Here is a 17,180-nt window from a genome sequence, read left to right as displayed (position 1 = left end):
CAAATCTTCTAATGGCTGCAAGAGGTACATTAGCCAGATGTTGGAAGAATCCTTTTGGCCCTGTTAATGATCTATGGTGGTATAAAGTACAGGAAATAGGGGCAGCTGAAAAAGTAACAGCCTCTCTTCAAAATCCTGTCTTTAGGTATTTTCAGAAAGGGCACCACTTGCAGACCTACCGCTCAATTTTCATCTCTGTGCATCAGACCAACTTTGTTTCGAGGCTTCCCTGAATGTGAGTTTGTTGCCAATCCTGAGATTTCGACATGCTTTTAATTTGCTTTCGCCAGAGATATGGTACATATACATATATCTATCTAACTTTACGTTTCTGTTTTTTCCTCATGAAGTTGTTCCTTTTTTGTACTTGCCTGCTTTGCCTGCAAAAGTGTAAAGTTATGAATAAAATATGTCTTATTATAAAGAAAACCCTGTGTATATCTAACAGCAGCTCTTATGAACTGGTTGTTACATACAACCTGTTACTTTCCATTCTGCGTCATTACACTCTAACGTGGAATATTCTAGACAACCCTTCTATTTCTTATAGTCCCCAAATCCAGGAGGGAGGATCACCCTTATTCAAGGGTGTCTCCTTGGAAAAAAATATTGTAGTTTATGTGCCAGTGATTTCTGTGACATTTCCATAGCCTCAATGTTATTAGCAGAGCCCCTATAGCCATCAATAATAATACAATCAACATCTTCCATTATCAGCACAATTAAAGATGATACTGCAAGTATATGCAATTCACATACATCAAAACCAATTATCTGTTTACTCATTACGGTCCTTTAGTGCTGGCTTTGGCACAATGTTATTCATTTCAGATTTTGTATAATATTTTATTTAGCTTGGGTTGTGCTAGAAGCAGCATCCCTTAATCCTGGTTAGATTCTCTGAAAGTATTCCAATTTCAAGTTTAAAGCTATTCACATGCTGTAGTGCGTATTTGAGGCTCACACAAAGACGGCGATGCAATGAATAAATCACAGATTCCATTCTTGCGGTAAATAAGAAACCATTTTACATTTTCGCTGTAACTATCTTTGTACGAAGCCCCAGTCATTGATCTTCAGCATTCCTTTCTCATAGACACAATTACAGAAAGACAAACTTTATTATGAATTTCATGATTGTATTTGTTTGATAGATCACCTTCTCCTCCGTACAGTGATTTTATCACATAGCTCATGTGTTGCACAATCAGTTATAACCACTAAATGCAAAATACTGCCTCCAAACAACTCTACACCTTTCTATTCTCTGCTACTGCCACCTGTTTGATTGTTATAAAAAAAAAGATGGCATAGTCAGTTTTAGTGACTGGGTGGTAATTCCTGCCTCAAACAACTCTAGCATGTTCTCCTCCCTAGCAGTCAATGAACATACAATCCACGCATGGGGCCTCATTATGACCCAGGCGTTAAGTGTTTAACGGCGCCGTAAAAGGCTGCGGCGCCGTTAAACACCTAGCACCTAATTACGAGGTCCCTTTGCTTGACCCGACCTTAACGGCTGGTTTTACCAGCCGTTAAAGTAGGGACCCGCAAAGGGACCTTGGTGCTAATTACGGTACCGCAATTTGCGGTACCGTAATTAGCGCCTTCCCCATTCCCATTGAGCCCTATGGGGCAAAAATGGGAATGGGGAAGGGCCATGGCGGCATGGGGAATTACCGCCCCAGCAACCTCGGAATGGGGTAGTAATTCCCCATTCTGCCATGGCGGACTCCGGCATGGACCATGGTGCTAATAGCACCATGGTTTAGCGCCAGAGTCCTAATGAGGCCCATGGAAATATTACGCAAGGTGGCCAAAGGGATTCATTCCCACTAATAAGAAAATGTACAGCAAACAGAGCTAAAGTAACTGAATGGTAATTTCCTGCCTGACGTCAACAAATTCTGAGAATTACAAAGAATGGGCAGACTCTGCAATTACATTTTTTTGCATCTCCTTCAAATAAATCACTATTACAATGCTCCCCCACTCCCTCAACTAAATCTTTTTTCAATGTCCTACCTCTCCTTTAACTCATTCATATTTCAATATTCTAGCTGTCACTCACTCACCTTATGCTGAAAATAGAAACAACCTTATTAACATATCATCTCTCTACAAGAAAGAAAAACTTCTGGCCAAAAAAAGAAACGTACAACAATAGAATCTTGCAAGCTAACTCAAGTACAAAGAAATTATTTGTAATCTTAAAAGAACTTAAAGATCTGGTCCCAGTGCCAGATAATTGTTTGAAGGATAAAATCTGGTGCCCCAATATACAGCAAGCTTTCTCTAACAAAGTTACCACCCTTCAGGATAAGACTGGTTAAAAAAAAGCCAATCTACCTAATATAGTCTCACCAGCCAGCACCTCCACGCCCTCTCATAAACCATCGCTCTGCTTTAGTTTTTCTAAAATATCAATTCTCGAGGTTGAAAAAGTCATCCTTTCCCTCAAACCTTCAAACTGCCAGGGTGATAAATGCCCAGCCCAAATAATTAAAGATGCTGCTAGAGACTTGGCACCCTTCATAGTGAAGCTAATCAATGCATCATTCTCTTCAGGCACCATCCAGAGAGACCTAAAGGATTCTTGGGTACTCCCCCACCTCAAAAAACAGACATTAGATCCAACTATACCCACCAACTACAGGCCTATTACAACATTGCCATTTTTACTCAGAATCCTAGACAGGGTGATCTATCTCCAAATACAGGAGTACCTGGAGCACAACCAGCTTCTAGGAGCCCGCCAATCAGGATTCAGGCCTCAACATGGTACCGGAACGGCGCTAATTGATCTTAAAGCCCAAATCGACGAGCTCACAGACAATGGGAAATCAGCCTTACTACTTCTTCTTGATCTCTCGTCTGCATTCGACTTGGTGGACCACAAGGTCCTATACAATCACCTTGACTCAGCAGCCCACTTCTCTCAGAAGGCCATAGTTTTGGATACAATCCTTTCTGAGTAATAATTGGCAAAAAGTAGTATTAAAGTGGCAGTAATGCTGATACTGCCACTTTACCAGCTCATTAAAGCACCATTCTACTCTCAGTTTCATCAGTATGCTGGAGGATGTACCTCCAGCAAAGACTTGGAGGTAAATCCTTCACCTTACCACCAAAAATGCTTGGAGTTAAAGCAGAAAAATTGCCACTTGCTGTAATTCTGGAAAATATTGCGTTGTGTCATATGGACTCCAATATGGGGACTAACACCACTGGGTCACCACTTTCAATCCCATAGTAAGGCCACAGGAATAAGTGGCAATAACGGACATCGATGTGGCAGTAAATTACTGGGTTTATGGCTGATTTAATGAGATCAAATGGCCTCTATTTGGGCTTGCCAGAATTCCTCCTTACTATTCTCCAACTGAATCAAATGTGATCGCTCATCTAATTCTTGCAGCAGCCCCAAATCATAAAAACACAACCTTTATGCATGATAAACCAACCCCTCTAGGCATATTTGTCCATTTAGCTATGAGAAAGAGGAAGAAGGTCTAACGTAGCTTTCGCAAGTAGATTTTGAAAGGTCAATAGTTTGGATTTCAGGGATTTGCTTGACACCAGGCAGACTTTAATATCTCAAAGGGAAGCAGAAATAATCAGGTCTCATTTTTACTCTTGATTAATGAACACACAATGCAGGTACCAAGGGCTAAGCACCATCACTCCCACATTTTCAGCCTCTTCTGTAGAATTGCTATCACAGTGGATGGTAAGAAGTAGGGGATATTGATTGCCCAGAACAAAACCATGCACTATAGGATTTGTGGTCTTGGTAAAAATAACCAATAGTGAAGACAATCTAATGGTTACAATAGATACACTTTCCAGGTCTCCACAAAGAATATATCTCATTAACTGAATGAAAGCCCAGTTCCACAACATCTGGAGAATCAATGTCTAGCCAAAATGATTTGCAGGTCTGATAATTCGGTATGGGGGCAAGGGGTGAAACCATTAGTTGCATCTTCTCCCAACCTGTTACCAGTTATAAAGATATGGCAGATTACCCCATCATCTCTTACTAGTTGCTCTAGAAATGTAATACATATCAGAGTCACACATCTACATCCAAAAAACATTGTTGAGAGATCTAAGCATCACCTCTCATGGAAGCACATTTACTAGTGCAACTGTTTGCACTATACAACATTAATTATGACAGTGAATCCATTGCTTTTCTTCAAGCTTTAGTAGGGGGCCACGTGTTCTCTCAAGTGTTCTGTGACTGAACAGATTGCAAGCCAACTCCTGGCAGGTCCTGAAAAGTTCACCTCATGACATTAATTGTGTCTGGTGGCTCACTTTTAAACTTATTCAAATTCACTATTAATCTTTGAATATATGGTTAGTATAAGCTTAAACCCCATGGTCCATTTGTCAACACTATACTTTTCTTTATAGGCACCATGATGTTCATAGTTTTCATCAAGATTCTTCAAAGGACAACAGAACTACAGACATTCAAACGTAAGCATTTTCATTGGCACAGCTCGAGCGACTTTTGGAGATGGTCTTATGAACTCTCCATTGCGAATTGATGATCAAGCTATAGATGGTGGTTAGCAATGCATTCGCTTCAATCTCAGACAGCTTCATTTTGACCGATTGTTCCTTTTGAAAATATGAACAACAATAAAACATATTTGCATTTTGTATTAATTTGAAGAACAGAGATGTCAATTTCGATCTGACATGACTTATAATAATACATTTATATTAGGCGGAGGCATTCCACAGAAGGGTGCCTGTAAAATACGCATAAAGATGAGAACAAGTGATGGACCCGCTTACGAGGTTGTGAACAAAGTGGGATATAGACCAGGAACAAAAAACTGGTAATTTACAAACTTAACATTAACGTAGGAGGGTAAGTGCTGCATTCAGAGAGGAGTGCTGCATACATATTAACATTATATTATTACATGCTCTTGAGGGAGTAGTGGGTTCAGGTAGGGTGGATGAGTGAGGGGATGGAGGGAGCTAGTAGCCATGCTTTGAAGAGATCCACCATTGGAGTGGCTTTGATTGTGATGGGCACTGGGTTACAGGGTAGCTGGGCAAGTAGAAAAGAGAGTGGAAATGGGAGGAGGAAAAGGAAAAGAGTAGCAGAGCGAAAATTATGGTGAGTAGACAGTGAAACAGTCAGGCAGGCAGGTATTAAGGAGAAAGGCCACTTGTAGCCTAGTCGAGAACTTGAAGAGAAAGCAGCTGTGCATGGTGAGTCGACCAGCATGGTGTTGCTAGATGGAAGTAGAGGAATATCTGGATACTATATTGGGAGCGTGGGCAGTGAAGTTGAGAACTAGCACCGAGGAAGGCCAAGACATGATCTGAAGTTGAGTGAATTATTTTCACCAAATGTTGAGAAGGTCAGTATGGGCAGCAGAGGCGGTGGTAATGATGACTTGAAACAGTGTGAGGTTGCTTTCAGAAAGGACCCAATGTTGAAAGCCATGGGTGAGGAAGCAAGAAGGTTAGGTGGGAATGAGATGGGAGATGGGAGTTAGGGATGGCTTAGAACAGAAGCTGAGAGAAAGATTTAAAGGTTCAATGAGTACCTCATGAGGCAGTGAATAGACATCCAGTGATATATTGCAGTGAGACAGGTGGTCAACCTTTTGAGATAGCTGGAGTGAAGAGGGGAAAGGAGAAAAAGATTTGACTGTCACCAGCGAAGATGTGATAGTGAAAGCTAAAGGATGAGGCAAGTCTACATCGGGCAGACTATAATTATAGAGGGTGAAGAGTGGAAGTTCAATGACTAATCGTTCTGGAACACCGACAGTTAGAATTAAAGAAGCAACATACCATGCAGATGGAATCCCAGGCTGGTGCACATTTGCCAAACCCAAGGACATGGAGAGTGAGGGTGAGAGAGGAGTGCTTGACTGGGCTGACAGTGGCAAAGAGGCTTGAACAGATTAGTATTGAAGAGAGTTTGGAGTGATGAGCATCAGAGAGAAGTTGGAAACCTGCATGAGTGTAGTCTTGGTAAAGTGTTTACTACAGAAGGCAGATTGAAGTAGATCTACAAGGCTATTTCCCCAAGGTATGGATGCAGTTGAAGACCATCCTCTCAAGGTCTTTGGAATAATGGGAGGAGGGGCACTTGGCAATAATATACTGTGATTGTTGGTTTAGCATAGTGATTCTTCAAAAAGCATAGGATATTTGCATATTTTAAGGTGTCAGGTTATATTCCAGCAGATAGAGTGGTCAAAGGGCTTAGAGAATGGGGGCCGACTATTGGGACTAAGTATTTGACCATTTTAGAAGTAAACCATTCAATAGGAGCAAAGATTCACTGGTGCTGGAAATGATGGTCGCTACCTCGGTAGGAAAATTGTCGAGAAGTAGGAGTGAGTAGAAGAGGAAGGGGAGAGAGAACTGGTGTACATAAGGATGGTGGAGGAGAGAAAGCAGAGAGCTGAGCGAGTATCATGAATGTTATGAATGTTTGGGGTTTTGTGGGGAAAGTAGTGAGCGAGGTTTGCGGCGGTGATTGTGAAAGGAGATTAGGTTTGTGAAATATGAGGCTTTGGCAGCACCCATTTCTGAGGTCAGAGCAGCAATATCATTTTCTCAGGCTATGAGTAGTGTTGGGGTCTGGGATTTGCACCAGAATTATAAGTCATGGTGGATGTTTGTTTTGTGGGTCTGGATATCTGAGGTGTTCCTGGAATTGGGTTGCAAATGTGTGAATGTGCATGCAGGAAAGTGTTAATCAGAAGAAATCATAATTGCATTGAAGTGAGAAAAAGCACAGTCAATGGAAGATGCATGAATATGGGACAAGGGTGGTCCTCACATCATCAGGGTAAGGGGCAAGATAGCCATGCATGGTCAAGGTAGAGGGGAGAGGAGTACAGGAGGGAGGGAGTGAGCTTTTAAAGTCAACAAAAGAGAGAACAGAGAAAGTGGGGTCAGAGGGCAACGCAGAGAAAAGACAAAGTCAATAGTGTTCCAACTGGAGTATGTAGTATTGCTGAGGAGAGTAGAGAGTGTTAGATTAGAGGGAGATACATGCTAGGAAATGGGCTGCTGAGGGCTTGGGAAGGCTAAAGTGCCCCAGCATGATAATGGGGATGTTTGTTGGAAGTGAATCAAGGAGAAGGTTAACATAAGAGGAGAAGGAGTTGATAGGGCTAGGGGGTCGATGTAAAGCAAGACTGTGAGAGGAATATTAGAGAGTAGTTGAATAGAAGCATACTCCAAAGAGTAGGAGCTGATGTGCGAGGAGGCAGTGGGGCAGTGTCAGGGCCCCACTCCTTCCCCCTGCCAAATTGATCTGGTTGAGTGGGGGGTAGCAGAGTCAGTGGGGAGAGCCACTAGTGTAGCAGAGTCATAAGAGGAAGACACATATTTCTGATTAAGAAGAAAGTGAGATGCCATAGCTACCAATTGAAGCATTTTCTGAGTAGATACAGAAAATTCACAATTATTTTGGTTTTCAAATTCTACGACTGTAAAGTAGTTCAAGCGTTATTATATGGTGTGGAGTTTTCAGTCCTAAAAATTGCTGAACTAAGACTATTTGCAAATACAAATTAAGTTTGTTATAAGCAGCAAGATTCAATCTGACTCTAATGCTACCCTACAACTAATTGAGCGCAGGGAAAGGAATTTGTCATCACATAGACTATTGTTTTTTACAAGTGCTCTCCTTTTAGAAATGTACACAGTGTATTTCTCTTATAAAATGAAAATGTTATTGTTGTATGTTTTTTTAACTATTTTAATATTTTTGAAATACAATTCAATGAATTGTTGAGATAAATTGTACCCAGGTCTAACTGTTAATAAAATCCAACTACCTCATATATGTATTGCGTGACTCTTTCCAAAAAAAGGTAGGGATATCACATTCAAGTGAGAATTTGGACTACCCTACTAATTCGGAGTGGAGACATATCACTCACTTTTTCATTTTAATCTAACCCTGATCGAGGGTTTGAAATGGAAATTTGTTCTATCTTTGCTGAGAGGTTTCCCGACTGTTGGGATCCGTTTTGAACTAGGCCTGACCACTTTAAATACCAGGCAACTTTGGAAAAGGTTGTTGCTTTGTTAAACATTTTGGATGCCCATACCAATCCTCCCTTTTTGAGGTTTTTGGTGGGGATGCACGATGCGTGAAAGATTATTATGTCAATATTTGTGAAGCAGCATTGCAGCCATGGGGGGGTCTCATTAGTGGAGGGTATGGACAATATGTATACCCATTAAATAAAAAAACACTGTGCCAACCTGATAGGTGTGATATGTGTCAGACCATATTAAAATACAAACGAGTTGTAGATTTGGCAGCCACACAAACAGCTAGGGGAGCTGCCCCTGTAATTGAGGCATTTTCCTAGCTTCCAGACTAGTGTGACATTTATGCATTTTTGTTTTAATTTGCTGTACACCAGAGACAATTTTACGCTGTGGAATAAGAAAAGTGAGGTATGCCCTGTTGTAGATTTTGTCCAAGTGAACCTGATACTCTAAAGTACCTGGTTTTATTCTGTGGGGAATTGAGTGAAAATAGAATAATATGTTTTGGTGTGTTGTTAACAGTACAGAGTTTATATTGAGAGAAGTCTTATGGAAAGATTTTTTTACCACTAATTCAATTGCACTGTTTTCTACACTTCATCCAGAGAATACATTTAGCATAAATTAAACTTGTTGATTTAAAATGACTGGATTACTAGGGAGATTTTAACTATGTATTTCCAATGTTTGGTATGTTATACACTGGTTTTATTTCTAGTTTAATTGGTTGTATGAATTTTTTGTGTAAGATTTTCATTGTAAACCAAAAATACAATAACAAATTTAAAAAAAAGTTTTCTGTGCTATCATGAAGTGAAAATCTGGTATGATAAGCGTCTGCATGGTCAGTCATGTAGAAAGGCTTGTTATAGAGGGATTGTGCATTCCAGAGGCCAAGGGAAACAGCAATTGGGGGTGAGAGAGGGGATCAGGTGTTGTCTTGTAGACAAGAAGAAAATATGGGGTTTCGACATACTGGGACAACGGAAGTGTCAGCTTTGAGGGGAGTGGGTGCAGGGGGAGAGGAAGGAGATAAGGAAGGAGAAGTGTGAGGTAGAAGTTAGACTGAGTTGGGTCTGAACGTTATAAGACAACAAGAGGAGAAGAGTGAGTGCAAGGAAGAAGGGTGTGAAATCAAGACACATGGTGGAGGATAAAGCAAGTAGGCAAGGGAAGAAAGTAGAGGAGGAAGGGTGTAACTCAAGAGGAAGAGGGTAGGTGAGTAAAACTCAAGGGAAGGTGAGGGCAGAAAAGGCTGTCAGAGAAGGAGCGGGTATAATTTCTGAGGTGGGCTAGAATGTGTCTATAGGTGACCAAAAAACAGTTAGTAGGCCTAAATCAGGGAAGTTCTTTAAGATAATAATAGCTCTGTAAAGAATGGAAAGTTTTTTGTCAAAGAATCCCTATGAGTGAAAGCAGGAGCCATTTAAAGTTTGAGCTTGGCAAAGTCCAGGTTTGAGCAGGGGTTCTGACCTTTGGTCGTTTCTGTCCCTAAAAGGCCTACACATGGAGTTGCCCTTTTTTCACTTAAGGCATTTAGCTGCAGATGTCCGGGATGGTTACCAGGGGACTCGGTTACAAGGAAGGCAGCGTGTCACATGACCCTCTTGGTGCCAAGCAGAGTGGTCAAGATGGCTTCCAGGCTTCCTGAATGGATAGAGGCTGAACCATTGTTGTTGTAGGACCAGGGAGCTTTGTTTTTGTGTCAGGAACCTCAGATGTAGTGCAGGATCGTCTTGTATGCTAAAATGTGGCAAATAAATCATTTTCAGATGAAATTCAAGTCACATGATGTGAACACAATGGGATTTCTCAAGATTGATTCCAGAATTCCTGGCTCAAAGGAAGCAGAGTCGTTGGTGTTGCTGGCCCAGGGAGTTTTGTTTCTGAAACACAATTTTTGAAAACCAGGATATCTCATTATACTTGCAACATAAACCAGTGAAAGCATACAAAACGTTACATTCTGCATTATATTCTGCTAAATTATTCTATCAATGTTAGTGGGTTCATGGACTTTTGGTTATAGTTGCTTCCTGGCCGTTTGGTTATATACAGTAACAGTTGCAGTTGAGAAATAATAATTCCAGCAAGAAACCTTTTCCATTCTACTGGAAATCATAGTGACAAAGGCCCTTCTCAAACGTTTGCCATTCGGTATGGCAACGTTGGCATTGTAATGATTAAATAACCTTACCTGCACCTCTGACACCTGTCCTTTAAGGCTCTTTGAACGAGTAATACGAAACTATCAATAAACAGTTGTCAAACTTTGCAAACATTTGCAAGTTGTGGAATACCCGGTTGTAATAAAATGAGACTGGGGATGTTCAGAGAAATCAGGATTTTATATTGACTTAATATGTCACATCCATGTGATGTCCACCCTTCCCTGGGGAAGAGTTGAGCATGGTTGTCTCCAAAAGGGATACCCTTTTATGCCTGAGGCTCATTTCAAATTTTGTAATCTGGGTCAAGGTATTGGGCCTCATTCCGGGTTTGGAGCTAACCATGGAGTAATTAGCTCCATGGTTGCCTCTGAAACCGTCCCAAATCCGGGATGGTGAATGGAGTAATTACGGTCCATTCCAGGGTTGGAGGGACCGGTAATTCCCCATTCACCTTTTGCCCTTCCCCATTCCCATTTCTGCCCCATAGGGCTCAATGGGAATGGGGAAGGAGGTAATTACGGCACCGTTAATTACGGTACCGTAATTACCTCCGAAGTACCTTTGCGGGTCCCGTACTTTACTCCTGCTAAAAGCAGGAGGTAAGGAAGGACCCTCAAAGGGACCTCGGAATACGGAGCTAAGGGATTACCGGCATCGGCACCCTTACCGGTGCCGGTAATTCCTTACCTCCAACCTCGGAATGACCCCCATTGTCTAGGAATAGGAATAAAGTTTTTCTGACATTCACAGTTGAGAATATACTTGTGATGTACAAAGGTAACATATCCTTGCTGGTCATGTTAGACAGATGAATGCAGGTTATTTCATAGTTAGTGTGTTCTTGCGATGAAATGGCTTCTGCCCTCTAGGCATAAAAGGATGAGTAGTGGCTAAATCACCTACTCAGCCCTCACACTTCTACAAATCAAGATCCAACACAACCATAAAGGAAAAAGAGGCCCAATTAAGAGATATACTCCTTCACCTTTTGTTGTAACGTGGGCCAAAGGAAAGGCTGTATGTGATTCAGTAGCGACCAAAACAGCTAAGTATAACAGTCCAAAATTAAGGAATTTACCACCAAAGCTCTATAAAAATAGATATATTTTAATCCAACACACCATATAAAATAGTAACTGAAAAGAAAACATTACACAAAACCCACCCCTGAAAATGAACACAGAATAAGCAAAGATAGAAAGATGCAGCACTATGAGTAATGAATCGAGATGAAAGGCAAATAAAAGACACACTGTTTCTTGAAACGGTATGTTCCAGGGTGAAAAAGGGATCAAAATGTCATAGCCAGTCTCTAGGGACCAAACATCGACCAAGGGGGCAGTGAGCAGTCAATAGGACCTTTTTTCTACGGTTCTTAGTGGTTGGACAGCATAGAACCAGGCTTTGTGCTTTTGTGCGAGCATTTCGAGCCAAGTCTCAGTCCAGTGGGTCATGTTGATCCCTACCTTGAGATGGAATCAAACTGGGGTGAATCCAGGGGCTAAGAGCAGTTTCAAAGGTGGCTTTCGAGCGATGCAGGTTGGGGGATCCACTAGGTTTGGTTTGCTGTTCAGCTGGTTCGAGACATGTTGTAAGCTATCTTTAGGATCGGCAAGTGACACTCCCATGGTTTGAGTCGAGGGTCTGCAACGGTTTGAAGTGGTGATGCTTATGCTCCAGTATGCAGTCCAGCAAAGCAGCTGTTTGAGGTCGAGCCAGGTCGAGTTGATTGTGTAACAGTTTGAGTCAGCGAAGGACGTTCCAGCGGTTGATGTCAGGGACTAGTGAGGAGCAGTTAATTTGATTTTAGCATGTGATGTGATCTGCGAGGCATGAGGCAGCATCCAGCTGGTTCGAGATGCAAGCACACTGATTCCAAGAGTTCATTTCACTCTCAAAGGCAGCACCAGCAGATCCTGTGGTTTGAAATGCAGTGAAGCCGGTTTGATAGCAGTTCGACCGGTTTGATGCAATGAAAACATGGGTCCTGGCTCATTTTGCTTTCAGTATGCTGTGAGTCCTCTGTTAGGGGCTCAAGGATAAGGCTGGTCCTTTGTCTCTGGCTCCCAAACATGTGGGAGGCTGGCATATAATTGTAGGGGACCTTCAACACAGCAGGTTCATGGGTACGGTTGTACCTGGCAGAGAGGCAGGTGCTGTCCCAACAGCAGTTCACCCACACTGCTAGCTGGAGATGGTCAGGAACAGCGTTTCCCTCTACCTTGAACACTCAGTCTTCACCTGACCGCCGGATGACTTTGGACAACAGAGGTCCAATGAATTCTTTCTTAAGTGTTTGTCCAAAAGTGAATCAAAGAAGACCTCTTTGTTTAAAGGCAAAGTCCCACAGGGGCTAGGACTAACGCTAGCCTGCTTTAGGGGTCCAATCCCTGTTCTTAGAGTGGACCTTGCCTTCTGACATCATACCCAAAGTATTTTGTGCTACAGCAAATGAAGTGGCCAGGAAGGAAAATTAGAGTCAGAGATAAACATTACTAATGGTGTAACAAGCTCACTCTGTCTACACTACCACATAGTGTCCCTTCTCAATAGAATCAATAGATTGAAGTTAGATAGACTTTAGATAGAGAACATCCAGGTGTGAGGCTACTCCTGTTGTGAATGGTTTTGCCCTTTGATTCGTGTTCCCAAGACAGCTTCCTGTACAGTGTCTGTCTCTCTTGAGAGGGTGTTACCTTCCCTCAGACAGTAACAAAGAGAGACAATCCCCAAGAATAAACTCCTGCCAGCAGTGGCAAGGCAGCCTGTCTGGGAAGAATGCACATAATCCTTTCACTGCCGAGCTGGGCTGACAGGAGTGACACATGTAATAGCAAAATGCTGTGGCTGTAATAATGATAAAAAATGCCATCCGCCATGCCATTACAGTAAAAACATAATGAGCGCAGAGTGAGCTCGCAGACTTTGGCAGACTCCAGATTCCACAGAGTCTTTCTTCAGTGGATACTTCCTGTGTGGCTTGAAAAAGCCATTACACCCGCGGAGCGGACGCGGAGTGAGCGCAGAGTGAGCTCGCAGACTTTGGCAGACTCCAGATTCCACAGAGTCTTTCTTCAGTGGATACTTCCTGTGTGGCTTGAAAAAGCCATTACACCCGCGGAGCGGACGCGGAGTGAGCGCAGAGTGAGCTCGCAGACTTTGGCAGACTCCAGATTCCACAGAGTCTTTCTTCAGTGGATACTTCCTGTGTGGCTTGAAAAAGCCATTACACCCGCGGAGCGGACGCGGAGTGAGCGCAGAGTGAGCTCGCAGACTTTGGCAGACTCCAGATTCCACAGAGTCTTTCTTCAGTGGATACTTCCTGTGTGGCTTGAAAAAGCCATTACACCCGCGGAGTGAGCGCAGAGTGAGCTCGCAGACTTTGGCAGACCTTGGCTGAACTTCGCGGGACTTCGGGGCGGTGTCTTCCTCTTCAACACACCTGCTCCGCCTTTGATCAATTCCCCTCATTTCCATCTCATCTTAACCTCATTCCACCGGATTACCGGTCTATCGGCCTCGTTTCAAGATGGAGGACCATCCGCCCGATATCAACACCCGCGAGCCAAGCCCAGACACAGGACTCGAGGTACTTTTGTTAAAAACCCGAATCCCTGGCATAGAACCCCCTTGTCCTCCACACCCGGTTGCCATCGCAAGTTCACCTCTCACCCCTGCCCCCTCCCGAACCCTTGTCTTACCTCCCTCCCCGTGCCACTCCACCCCTTCCCTTCCTTCCATCCCCCTCCCAGTACCCGTCTCCCGTACGCCTTCCCTACCTTCTGTCCTCACCCGAGCGGCCTCGGCCGACCATGGCTCCATGGGATCCGAAGAGGAGGGAGACGGGCCCGCCCGTCGGGCACTTCGTGCAAGAAAAGAACCTATCGTGCACGTCGCGCGAAGAATGCCCACGAGGAAGCGATGCGAGGGGCTGGCGCTTCCCAGCCGGGTAGCGCGGCCCGTGGCCCCAATGGGCCCGATCGCTAGGACCTGGCAGCTTGCGGATCCGGTAGTCGAGCTGGCAACGGGGCAGGCCGTTTGTGCGGAGCATAGAGAGGCGGCAATCTCTGCCTATCCCGCCTCCCCTGGCCCGAACGATCGAGCGGTTCGCACTGAGTGCGAGCCAATGGACTGTCCCATGGATATGGGCGACACCTTAGCCTTGGTGAAATCGGGGAGGCAGACACTCCCCTCCCCGCCGGGGAACGTTGCTATTAGTACATCTGGTAGGCAGACGGACCTGATTCCTTGGCATAAAGGCGTCTCAAATCTCGCCACAGTGACCACCGTAATTGCCCCAGAAGGAAACAAAATGGCAACGGAAACATATGCCATCACCTCAAAAGGATCATCACTTAATGTCGAGGTTCATCAAACTCCCAACTGGAATGTTCTGTCAAGCCCAAAAGAGACCTCTTACGACTCAGACCCAGCTACAGACACGGTCGAATGCACGACCAACACACTATCTCTCCTCAACCCAGACTTTCATCTACTTGATGCAGATACTCCTAATAAGGGTGAGGCTTTACCATCAGAGCCGGGAAGATCGGGAAACTGTCTACCTAACACACCCTTGATGCAAAAACACCAAGTAATTCGGGTGATATCCGCCCAACAAGTCTCTCACCTGCAACCTAAAAAACAAGATAAAATCCCGTCAGCTGAGGAAGACCCGCATCCAATTATTAAAATCTACACTAAACGACATCGTATCACAAGTAGTAAGTGTAGAAAAAAGCAGAACACGAAACCAGCGGCCTCGCAACATAAAAAAATGGGACCAATGAAACATCCCGCACTATCGGTCACCGAGGCAACTATGAATAACTTTTTCAAAAGGAAAACGGATAGCCAGTGGACTCTCCAGGATGAAATCTCAGACAACGAAATTTTGGATAGTTTAAACTACCAAGAGCATCCTGCTTCTCCCTCAACCTCAGCGTCTGGGAGTTACCTTAAAAAATCTCAAGACGTTCAAGTCAGCACACCGCCACCAGCGCCAAAAGACACCTCCGTGGTAAGATGGCACTGTACTCCTAAACTCATTTCAGCAATGGAAATAACTAAACTAAGTAAGGAACCCACTGCTGATACTGTTGTAACCCTGCCTATCAGAGAAGACGAGAAGCCACCCACCACACCCTTGAAAGAACGTCCAACTGCTCCACACGTAGAGTCATTAACAAATCTGGTCTGTCAGGGCCCTGACCAAAGGAACATGCTTGACACCCTAAATCCTCCTGTTTTAACATCAGCAACCATCAAGTCTCCTCATCCTAGAGGAAAGAGTCCTGTTCCAACAAAAACTAGAGGACCTACCAGTTCGTTTAACATGCCTTGTACGCCGACTCAACTAAAAAGATCGATTAATGGAGGCCACTCGTCACCTCAATCAACGCCCCATCACAAAAAGCCAGATCTGATGTCTATTATGTCAACGGTGACGATTGCGCTTGCTCCATTTAGTAAGCTGTATGAGAGTATCAACGACACCCTACAAGACCAGACATCCCTAATAGCATCAATGCAGTCAAAGCTAAACTATCTTGAAGGTTTTATCACTGGTAACAACGGCAATCTGGCCTCAAGAATAGACCAATCACTTAAAACGGCTCTCTCCAATACCCCATTGCCCCCACACGATACACCGGGGGTCCAAGCAAACAAAGTGTCAACATCCACCCAAACATCACCGGTCTTACCCTTATTTGAGGCCCAGGACCATCACGAGGCCGAAGTCTCTGAAACACGCGATAACATCTGTAACACAGACAATCTATCAGATCCTCTTGACACATTAATTGCGATAATAGATGAAAACAATAAACCCGCCCATAAAGATAACCGAACCAAATCCTTCACTGGACTCAAGCCTTCAACGCAAAATCCCTTTTCCTACATAAAACCATTGGGTCAGCGTATGGCCACTAACAAAGGCCCAGACCGAATCCCGAAGGTCTTTTCCTACGGGATTTTCAGCCAGCAACAAACTGCGTTTCACTTTGGTGCAAAGAAAAATCCAAAAAAAATTGTGACGTTACAACGTTCCCAATCAACAAAGAACGAAACTAAGCGGGTGGAACGAACCAAAGAGCCAATGGCCAAGTCCCAATCTGATAATCCTATCCTGCTGAACCATCAACCGATCACCATAAACTTAACAGAACCAGAGGAACAATCGGACTCAATAACGATTATTGAAGATCAATCTGACTGGTACCCGAAAACGACTGATGAAACCGGCTCAGAATCAAGGATGAAAAAATCTACAAAACGGAAAGCTACAGAAGCGGGAACCCTATCAGGCAAACGAGAACCACCAATTAAAGTTCGTCTCCATGATTGCCCATCAACAGAACTGAGTGTAGTTGAAAAACACCCAAAAAAACAAAATGACTGTCTAGAATCTCAAAAGATCCATACAGCAAATAAAAAAAACGATAACCACGCAGCAAGAACATCCAATCCCTTCAATCGAGGAACTAGATCTTGGTCAAGGAGCCCACGTTCCGGTAATTCTGTGAGATCAATCGACCACAGAACCCGCACACACGAAACACAACACGAATCTAGTAACAGATCTCAACTACTCTCCCAGAACCACTATGCAGCAACAACCATTAAAAATTCAATAAGGCAGAAGAGCGAAAGTAACCCAAAGGTTCTTACGAAGCAAATCATAAGCGATTCCATCATCAGATTGAAAAAGATCAACCCAAAAGGGGAAGAAATTACACTGAACAGAACCAACATTTTGAAAATAATGGCCCAAATCCCAAACCTAAGACAGATTAGAAACTACGATCTGTGGATGGTAGAACCAAGCACATCAGGGAGAAAGGACTACTCTTATATTCATCTAAATTCAGAAATCATTAAGCGTCAACTGATGAAGGAAACAGAATCACTGATGATCCTCGGTTACGAACTTAAAGAAATTAAGCGGTC

At 43.5% G+C, this 17,180-nt stretch overlaps 1 protein-coding gene across 1 annotated transcript in view; it reads right to left on the bottom strand.

The window, feature by feature from the left end:
* Positions 1-986: 986 nt before the first annotated feature.
* RP1 (RP1 axonemal microtubule associated) overlaps positions 987-17,180 on the bottom strand; it is an 809,829-nt gene continuing 793,635 nt past the window's right edge. Inside the window, exon 18 of the mRNA XM_069621057.1 lies at positions 987-9,944. Coding sequence (XP_069477158.1) covers positions 9,871-9,944 — 74 coding nt within the window. The 3' untranslated portion in view covers positions 987-9,870. The remainder of the gene's footprint in view (positions 9,945-17,180) is intronic.

This window comes from Ambystoma mexicanum, chromosome 5q, assembly GCF_040938575.1.
Source record: "Ambystoma mexicanum isolate Mex_15411 chromosome 5q, UKY_AmexF1_1, whole genome shotgun sequence".
In the NCBI taxonomy this organism is placed as follows: domain Eukaryota; kingdom Metazoa; phylum Chordata; class Amphibia; order Caudata; family Ambystomatidae; genus Ambystoma; species Ambystoma mexicanum.
The sequence above is the reverse complement of the archived record's forward strand: the minus strand, read 5'-3'. Positions and strand labels throughout refer to the sequence as shown.